We start from the raw sequence: 15,732 nt of genomic DNA, 5'->3' as shown, positions 1-15,732 counted from the left end.
TCGTAGGGTGTGTCTTGGCGTCCGTAGGCCACACAAGACTCCTCTAGTCGATGTAGAGCCGAAGAGAGATGAAAATTTAAGGTAGAGGAAGGCTAAAGTAAGGCTAAACTAGAGCTACTCCTAATACATAAGATAAAAACGATAAATAGATTTAATTGGATCTTATCTATATAAAGGAGGGGTCTGGACAGTTTGGACCGTGGATAGTCCGCAAGGACTTTTTCTGTGCTCAACAGTTACGTTTCAGATGCAGTAGTCGCATGGAGTGCAGGAATAGTACATTGGGAACTCGATCGATCGAATTCTGGACACACTACTTGTCTACTTTGCTGACAAACAAACAAGCTTGTGTGCTCTCCGATCGGGCACGTCTCTTCTTGTGTTTCTCTGTCCTCACCTCATGGTTGTTCCTGTTCCCCCAATCACGCTGCGACAAAAGACTGTCTCGATCTCCCAAGTCTCAACAGCAACTGCATGCATAGCAGCTAAGCTAGCAGTGGTAGTTAGTTACTTGTGAGCTGCGACTTCGTTAAAGCATCGTCCTAGCTATAGATAGTCTGGCAAGTGGTGACAAGCTAGGTTTGATGGAGCCTGCTGCCTGACTGACGGAACGAGGGCACGCACATGGCGGAAACTAACCAATGCAGCAGGTGCTTGTTTCGTGGACGGGAGGGAGTTGTGCATGCATGCATGGAGACGTAGGAGATTCGTCCCGTGGATTACTACCGCTAGCTAGCTTCATCGATTATAGCCGCCGGCCATGAGAAGAAGAGTTCGCTGCTGGAACTGCAGCTGAGCTTGCTTGGCAAGTTGGCATCTCCCCGACTTTTTATCCTGTTTTGCTTTAGCGAACACGCTACCTTTTCCTTTACGTCAGTCAGATGCTGAGTACTCATTCAGTATCGCGTATGGTTCATGAATTTCAGCTTCGCTACCCTTGGCCAACATATATATGTTCAGGGGTTGACCCTGCGCCTTCCACAGTTCCTCGCAAAAACTGCAGCTTATTTCGTCACAGCTTCTAATTTTTATACAGTATTTTATCTCTATAAATTGCAGCTACAGCAGTTCAAATAGCTGACCCATATCAAATGTTGTCCAACACGTGTGACTGTGTGCAGTGTGCAGGAGTTCAGAAAAATTGATCCCAGAGCCTACGAAAGTGCGTTAAGAAAGTGAAACAGAAACTTTTTTTTTAAAAAAAAGCCCTCAACGAGAAGCAACAAAAGGTATGCAAAAATCACTGAACTCTGATCTGCACTGGCATTGAAACTAAGGACATGCGGTGTGCTAGAGAAAGCAGTGCAACAATTACTGTTCGATCGAAAGGGCTATGCAATGTGCGTCTTTATCTCATAATGGACCATATGTAGGTACTGCCTAAATAAACATGCCGACACTATCCAACGTCTGCAAGGAATATATAGAAGTTTTGAATTATTCCTTATAGTAGCACTAACTAGTATCAGATCGTATTCCTTATAGCAGTACTAATTCATTATTAGATTGTGCGATACGTACGTTAACTTATCTGCTTATTCCACAAACTAAATGAAAATGTGAGAAATAAGCAGCCCATACATACAGACTATATAAAGAGTGTTCGTCAAACCAAACATTGGTGTCATAAAGATCTACCGACTCCTAAAATGCACGTTGAGGTCCTAAAATACCATGTCACACTACCGGAAACAACTGCTTTGCTTAGTGTCAGAAGCAATCAACAAAACCTGGAAACCATTCGGCGAAGTCTTTGTCGAGTGTGACACTCGGCAAATAAGTCTCGGTGGACTGTACATCGGCAAAAGGCTTCTTTGCCGAGTACTTTTTGTCGGGTGCCGAGTGTCTACTGGCACTCGACAAAGAAGCACCCTATGTGCCCCATTGCCAGTTCCTTTGCCGATTGCTCGCTGGACTAGATCTCGGCAAAGGGAGCACCGGCGGGCCCCTTTGTCAGTTCCTTTGCCGAGTGTCAAGGCCACAACACTTGGCAAATAAGTTTTACCAATTCCTAGGTGTGCTTTATTTGCCGAGTGCTGTGGCCTTGACACTCGGCAAAGTACCTCTTTGTCAAGTGTTACACTCGGCAAAGTTACCAGAATACCTCTTTTTTTATTTGTTTTTGATGTTCCATCCAAACAAATAAAAGATATATCACATATACATCACAGATATCACAGAATCATCACATACATCAAACAAACGACATAGCTCACATGTTTCTTCACAAAGTCACAAGTACCACAAAATAGTTCACAACACTAACAAGTACTCACATAAATAAGCCCACAAACATCCAATATATGGTATAAACATGTCTCACAACTAAGTTTAGAAGAACATAAGCGAGGTGGGCGGCTGGACTGGTTCGACGATGGGCTGGGCGATCCATGAGGGTTGTTGGATGTCGCATATTGTCCCTGCACAAAGAAGAGATTGCATGTGTTATACCAGATGAATATATATCATGCAGGACTAGAATTTTGATACTCAAAGAAGTATGGAACTGAGTAGGGTCATCTAGAGGGAACAACGGAGGTGGTGAAGCAAAACCCTGTGCGGCACCAAGTCTCTGCATGTACTAGAACATCTCCGGCATCCTCTGCTGATCTGTCAAGCGAGCCACCCGCTCCACCATCATCCTCCCTCCATCTCCTGTCGTGCCCTCCTCTCTTCTTCTAGCTGGGCTGTAATATTTCACCCCAATGTTATAATAACTCAAAGAGAAGGTATATAACTCAAGGAATGACGAGTTACAGAAGCACTAACCTGGAGTTGTTGTATCCTCTGTTGATCCTCTACGGTACACAAGTACCTTCTCTGCAAAAAAAATATCACAAGCCTGTCAACAAAAAAATCGGCAGCACCTCCTCCGCACGGGAAGGTTTCCAAAACCTACAAAAAAATTAACAACACGATGGTTGACACCCACACATATATCAACGACACGATGGTCGATAATCATATATATATTTTCAATCCATGAGAGAAAATCATGTGTATAGATTATGAAGTAGAAACCCACACATATATCAACATGTGGAGAATAGATTATGAAGTAGAAACCCACACACAATCGATGGTCGATTATGAAGTAGAAACCCACACATATATCAATGACACGATGGCCGATTGATTTTCCAAGCGTGGAAGCCATTGCACTAACATTTTCTTGATTGATTTTCCAAGACGCAACCGAACAAGCCCTTAGTGTTTCTTGTCTCCCAATTGAAGGTGGCAGTACATCCATCTCATCAGGTATCCCCTGCTCTGCCCTTTGGTATCATCTCTCATCAAGTTTTGAACAAGTCCAACAACTGATGGTGGCGAGTGCCTCCAAGACAGTAATCCAAGTACTGGTGAAATGGTCCGAGACATTACAGCTCAGCAACTTTGGCAACATGGGGAGATTTTGATGTCATCAAGCTGTTGTTTTCGCATTCCCTTGCTTGGGTACAAGCAAATGTTTTAGGAAGGTGGGATGTTTATGGCCAACATATTGTATATATGACCGTGAAAAACACTATTTAACACTATAAACTGTATTGTTTACATAATGAAGTTTGGAATTAAATGGTGACAAGTAAGCTTTTGGAGATAGCAAGACAAATGTGGCTAATCTGTCGGCCACCTGATGCCGGACTACGAAGGGGTATACGAGCTCGCTGGCCCAACAGCACCGTTGCCGGCCTCGCGCGCATGCATGCGTGTGTGTGGCCACCTGCATGCGGTGCATACATGTGGGTGAGCAAGAGCCTGGATGAGGCATACTTGTATGAATTGAATACTTGTGAACCCTGAATCAATCCATGTAATCTTGCCCTATTCTTGCTACTTCCTCCAAATCCCTCTGTGTGCAAATAGGATCTCATGCATAACCTCACATGAAACATATACATATAAGCCTCCATGCATTGTCCTAATTTGAATTAGGTCAGGATTATTCACAAACCCTAAAATATATGGGATCTATCGGAAGTATTCTCTTGACGGATATATATATATATATGGACTTGTACTCCCTCATAAATAGAAGAGATTACTGTTCTGGCTATATCTTCATCTCCTATGTGCTCTCTTTGGCGTGTTGTCTGGTAAGGAAAATGATTTTTCCACATCTTTTCACGTCTCAACTTACTCTAGGAAGGATGTTGGATCTAGGATACAACATGTAGTAGTTCATTAACATGTAACAGTCCAATGACCATATTTTTGGCACAGTAAAAGTACCAATGACTAGTTGCCTCGACTTGATGTATACCCCCGTGAGCCTAATAAGACATCTTCCACTCATTTCTAGTGATATTTTTAAAGTGAGATTAAGAGTGATCTCTAGTGATTTACATTGAACTATTGTATCTGGTGGCACTGATGAATATTGAGCTATGAAATTCTTATCACTCTTGACATTATCATCACCTAGATGGCTTAGGAGCAGCAGAGGATCGTTAAACAGCTTTGGTGATTGTTGTCAGTTCCGATCATCGATTGTAAGTGACTCTTATGCTCATTCTTCGCAGGTTATTCATAAAAAACAATATTGTAAGATTATGACTTGTTAGAGTTAGGGATGGCAAAGGTACGGATTCGAATCGGGTGGAGCAAAAACATGTTCGAGATCACACCTATGAAATCTATCTAAACTCGCATGTGATCGCAATCGCAGGTACAATTTTAAAACTCACACCGGAACTCGAGTCACCCGCGGGGTTTTAGGTATACACTTTTAAATAATAATTCGGCTATAAACAATTAAAGACCAGTAATAATGGAGTCATATCTATGAATGTTAAGCCTTGTCTCGTTGAAGAGCAACAAAAAAATCATAAATCCTGTCAACGCTGGAAAGACCAACTATATAACCAGTTGACCACAACTAAAAAAAAGATCCAGAAAAATGGTTGAGAGACTCGAAGGAAGTGAATTTGCCTCAACAAGGGCCATGCAGATAAGAAAATAGCAATGCCGTTTATTCTCATTGGCACCATATATGTTTACATTGCATGGCAAAGGTAAGGGAACTTGACAAACTTTGTGGTGGGACTATGTACCAAAACCAAGAAGTTAACCTGGGAGAGAAGCAAATTCTGTTAGCTGCATTGGAGTGTGAGTGTGACTGCCAATGAACCGAGTCTTCATCATAACGAAAATGCAAGATCTCCTGACATAGCCTCTGATCGTGTATGTGATGCAGTCTAAAATCTGAAAATTTTGTAACAAATGCTACAGATACATGTAAGATACCCGTTTCACAATCCTGCCTCACCGTAAGTAAGAAAAGAATTGGCAAAAAAAGTAATAGCCACCCTTTATTCGAAGATCTTTTCGCCTGTCGAAAAGATCAAAAAAATGACGGAACTGAAAATACAAAGGTATGCTGGAACGAAGAAGACTGTTTTCCAGGTTTCCGAGTCCGTTAGATCCTTGTTAGAAGCCTTTGCCGCCTCCAGAATATTGCCCGTGAGGCCGACACCGACGATTCCAGCCAGTGTCCCCGCCGTGTTTGAGACTCCCATCACTATCCCTGCAAACTTCGGAGCAACATCCATATGGTTCACGGCAAACCCTGCTCTTCCTAGAGCAAGAAAACCGAGGGATATCGCTGAACACATTACAGTGCCTGACGGTGTGCTGAACAAAGGAAGGGCCATGAGTGCAAACGCTGAGACGATGAACCCGATGGTGTTCAGAAGCTTCCTTGTCTTGGTAACAGATAGAATCCTCCTTGTAATCAAGTGATCAGCAACCACACCGCCGATATTGGAGAAAATGAACATGTTGAAATAGGGAAGCATCTTTGAGGAACCCATATCCTGGAGGCTAAGCTTAAGGCCTAGCTCAAAATAGGTAGGGAGCCAGTTCATAAGAACATAGAGGGCATAGTGGAACGTGAAGTTGTTCACAACTATTGCCCAAACAGGTAGGCTGAATATTATCCTTCGCCACGGGATCTTTACCGTGCGAGGTGCCACAACCCCTCCTGCTTGTGCCTTAATCATGTCTCGAGATGGCACTTTTGGCATTGATACCTTTGGAAGATCAGTACGGGGTGGGTCACTGGAAAATTTCAGCCATATTACAGACCATGCTGCTCCCAACACTGCTTCAACAAAAAAAACTGACTGGGGTCCCATGTGCTTCACCAGACTTGGGAAGAAAAGCATGCCACAGGCTGCACCAAGATACATCCCTGAGGTAGTAAGAGATACTGAGCGAGAGCGCTCCTGCGGCGGCACCCATTGTGCCAGGACAGTGTGAATGGCAGGAAATATGAAACCTTGTGCTACACCAACGAATAGGCGAGAAAGGACCAGAATGGTTACTCTGTTGGGATCAAGTGGAATTAAACCACATATCATTGACCACAATACAAATGACAGTAGCAGGACACGTCTACCTCCTATTCTCTGTGCTGCCCATCCACCAGGAATCTGTGATAAAACATAACCATAATAGAACATAGAGAGTATCATGCCCTTGTTGGCTTGATTCACACCGATGGCATCAGCTGCAACAGTATAGGTAATTGAGAAACCCACACGCTCAATGTAGCAAACATTTGTGCAGATGAATGTCAACAATACTATTATATAACGTTTCGGGAACCTCATTCTCACCATTGATGATCTGAGATGAAGCACCGTATTTTTACTAGTCTTAGTCAGGCCAGAACTTGCTGACCTCCCATGAATATTCACCAGGATTTACCATAAGCCTGATTCTCTTCCATCCATCTCAAGGATACTACAATCTGAAGCGTACAGATTACTGATCACTGGTTCTTCACATGTCTTTATCAGTTAACTGATCTCATACACAAATTAACAGAGAATCTTGGTACACTGCACTGAACTGAAAAGCCTGTCAAAAAACAACAAAGGAGCAACATATAGAAACATCAGAACTCCAAATGGATACTTCAACTTAGCTGAACAACTAAAAGAACAGTTGAAACTATGCACAAGATTTGAGCATGCTTGACTTTTTTTAAGAGTGATATAAAGGCATAAAACCTGTCACAACCTCTACACCCCAGAGATTTCAGGGAGGAAACAAAACTTGCATAAGTAAACTTGGATTTGGCTTCTAGAGAAAAAAACAAATGTTGCTCCTAGAAAATGATTGAACATGCCACTCTACAAGTCTAAACTTTGAAAGCCAGATCTTGCTAGAATCCAAGCAGTGAAAAGCAAGCTTTTTCTATAAGACATTACAAACCTTGGCAAGAGAAAATGATCTGCCACTGCACTGTCCGAACTAGATCTTACTCGGATTCCAATTTCCAAGTGCTAGTTTTTTTATTGCAACATCGCTTAGCCCTAAGCTCGATTTCAAGAGCAGAGCCAGTAAAGGAAATGGATCCAATAATTTCTTCAAAAAGTAAACAAAGTTTATAGACATAACCTACTTGTAATCAGGGGCATATGATATGGGTGTAGTGTACACATGTACACTCGATGATTTTTGCAAAGCAATTGAAATTAGTAGGCATAATGCACGCATATACACTTGTAATTAGATTCAGATCCGATTACGAATAGTATGTTAGGGTCTGGGCACACGGTTTTACCTAGGAATTACGACAAGCGGATTGGGTGCGTAATGACATTTTTAGTGCGAGGGCCGATCTGAAACTGGACCAGAATCGAGAGGGACGAGCTGTTGGCGTACGAAGGAGAGAGAAGATCGTGGCGCTGTACGGACGGAGACACACCTGTCGAGCTGTGTGCCGGCCGCGCCGGAGACGTTCCCGGGGACACCCGGGCTGCTGAGGGCGGACGCCGCGCCGGAGCTGGTCGCGAGGACGCTGCCCCAGGGGGTGCTCGACCGAGCGCGGTCTCCTCTCCGGGTTGCGGCGCGGCGAACGGAGGGGGGAGATCGGCCGCAGGCAAGACGAGTTCAGGCGGCGGGCGAGGCGCGAGCTCGGCCGCGGGGAGAGGAGGTGGCTGCTGCCCTCTGCGAATGGATCGGGAGTAGGAAGAACAGACTGAGGAGAGAGAAGAAAGAAAATAGAAAGACTATACACTAACATGCTGGTAGTAAGTTGCGCGGTTCAGAACACCGGTTTAAGGGTTAAAACCGGCGTCCACCCGTAACCGATTTATCACGATAAAGCGGTGAAAACTGATAAAAATTGTCAATCTAGTTGTAGGAAAAATCTGACTGTGAGAAGAATATAAGTATTGATTATGTGCGGAGAAAGAGAAAGATGTTTATAGAGTTTAGGATCTAAAAATTGATGAATTTTTACTAACGCGATGACTTGCCTCATTGCCTGATTCTGTGTTGACGTTGATTGTGTATGTTTTTCACCAAAGTGATTCTGACAAAACATGGTGAAAAGCTAAATGTTTGACGGACCACATCAGTTTTGGTGCCCAAAAGCTGAAAATGCTGAATGAAACACCTCCATCATCTGTATCTACTATGGCAGTTGAGGGACACCCACCAGGAAGCACATGAAAGGAGGATTTGAGTGTCCTGGCTATAGTGGAGGCCCTGCTAAAGTTTATATTTTATTATCGGACTTATGGGTCGATTTATTGGTTTTGAAGCGTTTCAAATTCAAAAACTGATAGCGGATGGCATTGAAGTGGCGAAAGATATAGCTTTGAGACAGTGGCAGAGTCAGCTCACAATTGGAGCCTGGGCACCGTCATTACTATGGTAGATTGTTTTTAACCGCTTGAGTAGGTAGTCAAATTAAATTGAATCAAACGATATTGTGTGTCTGTTTGGTTTCAAGCAAATAGTTGCTTGGAAACGCCGGTTCCTCGTACGCCAACTTGAAGGTCGTCAGTTTCCAACCCTCACGAGTCGTCGTCGTGCCGTGGGACACGTATGTGCCAAAGCACGACGCCCCCAAGCTCTTAGGATGGCAGGGTTTACGGAATGGCTGCCATGACGACTAGCTCAGCGCTCCGTACTTAGTAGCAGCGTCGTGCTTCTTGTAAATTAAACTAATTTACACTTTAATCTACCTTAATACGAGTGAATTAGAAGATTAGGGGTGAATACTAAAATACCTAAACGAGTTGGAAGATTAGGGGTAAATACTAAAATATCCAAACAAAGGCTCGATGATTTAACGGACTGCCAAAAACAGCTCATAACAAGACGCTGCAGTTCGTATTAGAAAACAAGAGCTCTGATCACTAGCCTCAGCAGTTTAACACCATTTCACTCGAATATTTGCTACGTATAGGTATAACGGATGTTATATAGCAGTAAGAAGCAAACTAAAACACTATGATTATTTTTGCCTGCAAAAAATACATCAATTATAACGGACTGTACTACTTTCTTTGTATTCCTACCATGAAAAAAAGGTCACATAATAAATATCCCATGGAACTTCGCTGGAAACATCACCAATGACCAAACCTACTCCACTCCAGCTACAAGCAATCCCATGCCAAAAAGAAAACGTCATCGGCGACATGACAAGTGAAACCAGTAGCAGTAACTCCATATGTTATGAGATCGCTACTGCTGTACTCGCTAGGCGAAGGCAAAATCAAGACCAAGAACAAAACTAAGGCTGTGAGCTTGTGACCCCGCTGAACCCCCGCCGCGCGCGCGCGACTAGGATACCGAGCGCCATGTGATCCGCGACTGCGTGGACTTCGCCTCCTCCGGGTTGGCGGACCCAGGGCTATCCGACGTGTCCGAGCTGCTGCTCTCGCCGGCGTTCGTTTTCCCGGACCAGAGCTTGCTCAGCATCTTCTTCGGCATCAGCATCGTCCCCTTCGCCTTCCCCGTGGCGGCGGCGCTCCTGTCGTCGCTGCTCTTGTTGTTCACGTCACTGCTGCCGCTGCTCCTCTCGCTCCCACCGCTGTTGTTGGCCAGCCTCATCGACCTCAGAGAGTTGATGTCGCTCGACGTCGGGACCCCACTCTCCTCTTCCTCCGTCGTCATCGTCGTCGCGGCTGACCTGGAGCTGCCAATGGAGTTGCCGTTCTCTCTGGGAAGAAGCGAGCGAACGGCAGACGGGAGCCCCGACGTCGAATTAGCGTCGCTCCTTGCAGAAGCAACCGACGACGATGCCCGGACTTGCTCGAAGAAGAGAACCTGCACGACCACGCGTAGGGGGAGACGCTCGTTCTGCACGGCGTGCATGCACGCGTCCTGCGACAGCTGCTTGCAGTCCATCAGCCCGCACAGTTTCTTCTTCTCGCTCTTTGATAGGCTGGGGTGCTCCTGTGTCAGCATGGAAGGCACTGTTATTAAGTATATTCAAACGCCCTACAACGGGAGCACTCGGTGGAGACACAGAGAGATACCTTCAGATACATGTCAATGGCACGATAGAGCCCGTCATGCGTTGGCCGGGGTAGAGAAGACACCATTTCGGCGAGTGCGATCAACTTTGGAAGAGGAAGGTTGGGATCTTTGGCGATCTCGGCAAGATATCCATCGATCAGCTTTGCAACTGCAAGCTTTGACGCGCTGGAAACAGATGTCGACTTCTCGATGTCCACGATTCCTTCATCGTCTTGAAATTTCTCCGTACCACTATCACCATTCCGTGACATGAACTCTTCCACTATTGCCATGATCAGATCTATGCTGGATATATTGTCTTCATTAGTATTTAGCGGTATAAGAAGGTCTGGAACTGAAGCACCATCCAACTGCGTGCCTATTCTCTTGATCAAGTTAACGCGATGGGACTCCCCAGATTCAAGCAAACATGCAGCCCCTAGCAGCTTAAGAAGAAAACCACATGACACCGAGCCTTCCTCAGCTGGCAACAGAAATACAATGGCATCAAGAGCTGCACGGCGTTTTGTGCAATCGACTCCATTGCTCACAGCATCTTCAAGGGAGCCAAGCAGCCGTCGGTATGCGTAGGCCCTCAATGCTTCTCCAATGACAGCAGCTGGTGTGCTTCCCTTTGCCTTGATGGTCATGATCACACGCTTGTACAAATCCACTTCGAGCTCACAAAGGTCCTCAACCCACCAGTCACTAGGGACCATAGGTTGCTTCCTGACACCGTTCCAATGTGAATCGATACCATTCTCAGATGGGAGCTTTTTTCTGTTGTAAGTGTATGACCATTCAACCTCTGATGGATCAATTGACGCCTTCGACGCGATACAGTCAATGCAGTGGTTGATTACCTTCAGATTTTCACACCAAGGTTGCAGTGACTTTGTGCTCTGTAAAACTATGATCGAGTCCTTCCAGGTGCGAAATACGCTTGATGTCAGAAACACATCGATCTTGTATATGAGGTTTCCTTTGTCGATGCTCTCAAACATTTCTAGGTACTCAGCTGCACAGCGGGCAGCGAGGACGTTATATGCATTGAGTGTTACAATCACGCCATAGCAGAACTTAGCACATATTTCAAATGCTGAAGGTCCACCAGGGATGTCAGAGATATCCACTTCATCATTTTTCTCATCATTGCTTGAAGCAACTAACCTTTGCAGGAGTGAACTCTTTGATAGAAGAGGGAACTGAAAAAAACATTTGCAGGGTATGTGATTATTTTGCCTTTATACATAAAAAAAAGCATGTAAACTAGTTGTTTGGCACAGAACTATGCTGCATTAGATATGAACCAGCTGCTAAGCAAACACATCTAGTCAGAATGCAGGCACAATTGGCGGAATATGCCAAGAAAGGGAGTAGGATGTTTTCTCTCTTTTTGAGCCAGTAAAAGGAGTAGGATATGATGTGCCAATGATACCCATAACCACACCTAAGATTTTCAGGTGGCACAAAATACAGCTCTACCACAATAAGGTCTACTCTTGTTCAATGCATGCTGAGGCTAATAATGTGTGGAACATAAAGAAGTCACTACCTTATGAAGATAAAACTTGGCATCCCCAACGGATATAACAATGTCTGTTGCCAGTTCTGTTGCAACAAACCTGAAAAACATGATTGCAAAACATTAGCATTGAAGCTAAGTGGTGCAAGTAGACGAAAAGCAATGGGAGCAAATATGTGAAGATATTGCATGATAAGCATAATTACCCAATGTGAGGCAACATAGTAAGTACACATGTATCATTTATCTAAAATCATGGTAAGATACGTTAGGATAAAAAATCTTGTTATGTGGATGCAATGATTGTTAGATAAATCCTTATACTGCAATGATGCAGACCTGAAATGACGCAGAAAAACAAAAATATCGCTCAGCGAATCAGCTAAAGGTGAGATAACAGTGATAGAACATTGGCTTTTTGCCCAAGTACCTTAAGCAAAACTAGAAAAAGGCAAAAGCAACTTCAGATATACCAGCAGCGTGTATGACAGGTATACCAATTTGATCTGATATGTGGTCCAACATAGATGATTAAAAACTTAGTTCTATCAAAGATAAAGAGAGATTATTGAGCTCCAGGAATTAATTTACATGATGGACCACAATGCCACCAACCAATCCACTCGCCCAAAAGGTTAAATATAAAAGCAAACTAGAGAAAAGAACTCCTATGGTTAAATCGTCACAAGCCTCCAAAGTACATAAGAACTTTAAGAACATGTGCCACTGAAAAGAATCAAGGACAACTTAACATATAAACAAGATCAGTTATACAGTTAGCCATATGCATGTCATCATCAGATGCGCTTCCTAGCATTCCAGACCATGAGTTTCATGTTGGCTGTTAGATGAGAAGGTAATCCACACCTTAATAACTACTCCCTCCGTTATTTTTTATTTGTCTCATTTTAGTTCAAAAGTGAACTAAAATGCGACAAATATTTGAGAACCGAGGTAGTAGCACATATAAAACACAGCTGTCAGACATATAGCTTTGTGAAGATGGAGCTAGTCTTTTTTAGCAAAAGGGCATCTACCTGAATTAGTTAGGCGGTCTGAATAGCACCGATTAGGTCCTAAGTTTGACTCACTGTAGGGGCAAAATTTAGTTTAATGTTAAATAAATCATCTCGTTTGTTTCACGCTAAAGCACAGCGTGGCTCCGGTTATGGTCGTTCTCAAAGTTGTTTTTTAATTTACTTTTTAGTCTTGGCCCCTACGGATATCGTCACTTCCTTTCCTTCCCATTTAAGAAAAATAACACAGAAAAACTACAGAACTAAGCCTCTTTCCAGTTTACCGGTATGATTGACCCCTTGAGCAACTCCATTGATTTAAATTTTCTTTTACACAAATAGTCAGAAAGCAGATCCACTAAATCTTGGCCAAATAGCAGACAAGATGCATATCAAGACACAAATATGTTAAGAAAATTGAATTAGAACTGCTGAGACCTATTTCCTATCAAGTGAAATGGATCTTGAAATTTCTTCCCCAGAATCTCTAGAACATTCATCAAGATAAATTAAGTGCAACATGACCAGCAGCTGTGAAGGAGTAAATCAATGAGAACAAAGTCTATGATGGCCAGTCAAAAAGGAAGATGTATGTCTCTGTAATTATCTGAAAGAAATGTGGTGCTAAGGCAGGAACAAACCATCTAACCTGATATTGCTGCCCTCTGTCTGAAAGACATCAGGCTTTGATCCAAGCTTCATATACTTCATCTTGCCGCACCGAAAAATGACGCAAGAAGAATAAGAGAGACAATCTTCCTAGCTCTTCCTCCTCCGCCCACCAATCACCACAAAATAAGATGAAAGAAGGAGCAGCACAACAACCCCACAGACAGAGCTTAACCAATCCGTCGAGTAAGTACCAAACCGGCAGCCACTGGCATGTGAATGCGTCCCAGCCCAACGGAAAGGACAGGACCAACAACTGGCGATAAAGATCCAGCAGGCCAAACTGTCCCCCTATCCCAGTGGCAAAGCCCCCACCAAATCGGGTCAAGGATCCAACCCCTCCTCTCCTCTAGATGAGTAAACTACTTGGGCAGCTGCGTCAAGATCTGGGTTACAACGTCTAGAAGCCAGGACCAGGAGCGCCTCCTCTTCCTCCTCCTCCGAGCTGGATGGATCTCAGTCACAGGACGCGGGCGGCAGGGGGAGCAGCAGCACCTGCAGAGCACAAGGGCAGCATCTCGTGGTGAGGGGACAGCGGGAATAATTAGCGACTCGATGTTGGGAGACCATGGGAACAAGCACCAGCGATGGCTGAGGGGGGAGGAATCTTAGCTCGTGAATTTTGCAAGCAATCACATGAACGGATGGATGGCGAAACGCGTTGCGACAGGGAAACTGTTGTATTATTTTTAGGATCTAGCACATGTAGGCAGTCAAACGGCGACTAAAGAATTGCGATCCACAGACCCAAAAAAAAACGAAACTCGTAGACAACAATTGGGAATGCGCACAAGGAAATTGACAGGGAAAATTTTTCCAGTGGGTCGATCTCCATTACTCATCCCAACATACACACTTTATGTCCAGCCTAGTTTTTTCACTGTTGAGGAAACGGGAAGAACACGCGTGGCTCCCACTCCCAGAAATTTGCAGTTTATTGTCAGTTAACCTGAGCGCGCAGCCGATCTTGCCAAATCAAAATTTCTGTCGGAAATCATTTCCGACCATGGAGAATTTGTGGCAATCAAGTCCCCAAAAGACCATCTTTCAAGCACGAGACCGAAGTGATTCCCAAGAACCTGGGTGGGGGGCGGTTGGGGTGACGGCAATGCATGGCACGACCTACCTGCGCCGGCATGCAACGAGATGAGCCTCCCCGGTGGCGCCAAGGAGACCCGGGAGGGTTTGCGGAGGAAGACAAGGGAAACCGGGGGGGGGTGGGGGTGGCTTTCTTGGGACGGAGCGGAGCTTCTGGCACCCGGAGCAGAGAGGGAACTGGACAAAGGGCAGAAGAAGAGGCAGCTTTTCAGGACGAGGAAACGACCAAACCAACACTCATCAACAAACATTCCTAACCGACTCCAGTAACTACCAGCAAAAAAAAGTAGCGGCTGATCCCAGAGATTTTTGTGCATATACTTCTTTTTTTACAAAATAAAGGAGGAACATTTTGAGCACAGGGGGAAAAAAATGGGATGCAGATTTGAGAGGAAAAAAAAGCTTCCTCGACGCAGAAAGAATTCCAGGTTCTGGAATTGTTCTCTTCAAAACTGCGAGGGGGGGAAAGGAGGACGGATAGGACACAAGAGCGGCAGCTCACCTTCCTCTCCTGCCTCCGGCGCCGGCAGTCGTAGCTCGCGCGGCACGGCGTGCGGCGGCAGACTAGCTAGTGGTAGTGGAGCAGGAAACGATCGAATCGCTCTTTCTGTTTTGGCCGCTGCTCATCAAAGCTGTGCCTGTGTCCTGTGAGCAAAAGTTGCAGCGAACTGCGATGCAGGGCAGGGGCAGCGGATTTGGTTTGTCCTTAAAAAGCTGCAGCAGTGGGGTGGGGTGGGGCGGAGGTTGTGGTGGGGTGGAGATGCATGAACAGCGAACTGATGGGGCTCATGGGCATGGCTGATGCCCATGGGGTGGTCCTGTGAATGGACTCTTTTGCCCCGCGTCCTCTACAATGTTTCGTGGCCATTCTCTTCTCTCGCTGGCCACTGCCCACCTATGAGCCCCCGCCTTCACTCTCCGCTGATCCCCTCAGTGGACAAACTCCATAGATCATGTATCCTAGTTTTATTTACAACCATGTCCATGCTTTTCATCTAACTTTTCCTTAGTTTTTAATTAGAATTTTCCGGTGATGTGGTTTGGAGAATTTTGCAGCAGGAGAAAGTAGGCACACTTTTGATATTGTGTATTCTCGCCTTTGAAAAAGGAAAGAGTGCTTCAAGATAAGACCTGACGAGAGTGAATATGATTAATTTATTG

At 44.7% G+C, this 15,732-nt stretch overlaps 2 protein-coding genes across 7 annotated transcripts; both read right to left on the bottom strand.

The window, feature by feature from the left end:
• Positions 1-4,920: 4,920 nt before the first annotated feature.
• Positions 4,921-8,057, bottom strand: LOC100282593 (inorganic phosphate cotransporter). Of its 3 annotated transcripts, XM_008645456.4 has the most exons (3): positions 7,715-8,040; positions 6,618-6,861; positions 4,921-6,508 (listed from the first exon to the last, which is right to left on the bottom strand). In XM_008645456.4, the coding sequence occupies exon 3, from the start codon at positions 6,471-6,473 to the stop codon at positions 5,310-5,312; it is 1,164 nt and encodes a 387-aa protein (XP_008643678.1). In that variant the 5' UTR covers positions 6,474-6,508; positions 6,618-6,861; positions 7,715-8,040; the 3' UTR covers positions 4,921-5,309. The 3 variants fall into 3 exon arrangements, with proteins under 3 accessions (XP_008643678.1, XP_035823922.1, NP_001148973.1); XM_035968029.1 differs by having other exon boundaries at positions 4,921-6,861; positions 7,571-8,030; NM_001155501.2 differs by having other exon boundaries at positions 5,176-6,861; positions 7,715-8,057.
• Positions 8,058-9,228: 1,171 nt separating this feature from the next.
• On the bottom strand, positions 9,229-15,506 carry LOC100278373 (uncharacterized). 4 transcript variants are annotated; one of them, XM_008645188.4, is made up of 6 exons: positions 15,074-15,318; positions 14,600-14,748; positions 13,454-13,968; positions 11,819-11,888; positions 10,284-11,468; positions 9,229-10,200 (listed from the first exon to the last, which is right to left on the bottom strand). In XM_008645188.4, the coding sequence occupies exons 3-6, from the start codon at positions 13,513-13,515 to the stop codon at positions 9,586-9,588; spliced, it is 1,932 nt and encodes a 643-aa protein (XP_008643410.1). In that variant the 5' UTR covers positions 13,516-13,968; positions 14,600-14,748; positions 15,074-15,318; the 3' UTR covers positions 9,229-9,585. The 4 variants fall into 4 exon arrangements, with proteins under 4 accessions (XP_008643410.1, XP_008643409.1, XP_020408843.1 ...); XM_008645187.4 differs by lacking the exon at positions 14,600-14,748 and having other exon boundaries at positions 15,074-15,506; XM_020553254.3 differs by lacking the exons at positions 13,454-13,968; positions 14,600-14,748; positions 15,074-15,318 and adding an exon at positions 11,995-13,433.
• Between the last annotated feature and the right edge of the window lie 226 nt (positions 15,507-15,732).

The sequence above is a fragment of the Zea mays genome, chromosome 5, assembly GCF_902167145.1.
Source record: "Zea mays cultivar B73 chromosome 5, Zm-B73-REFERENCE-NAM-5.0, whole genome shotgun sequence".
In the NCBI taxonomy this organism is placed as follows: domain Eukaryota; kingdom Viridiplantae; phylum Streptophyta; class Magnoliopsida; order Poales; family Poaceae; genus Zea; species Zea mays.
Note: the sequence above shows the minus strand (reverse complement) of the source record. Positions and strands in the feature narration are given on the sequence as shown.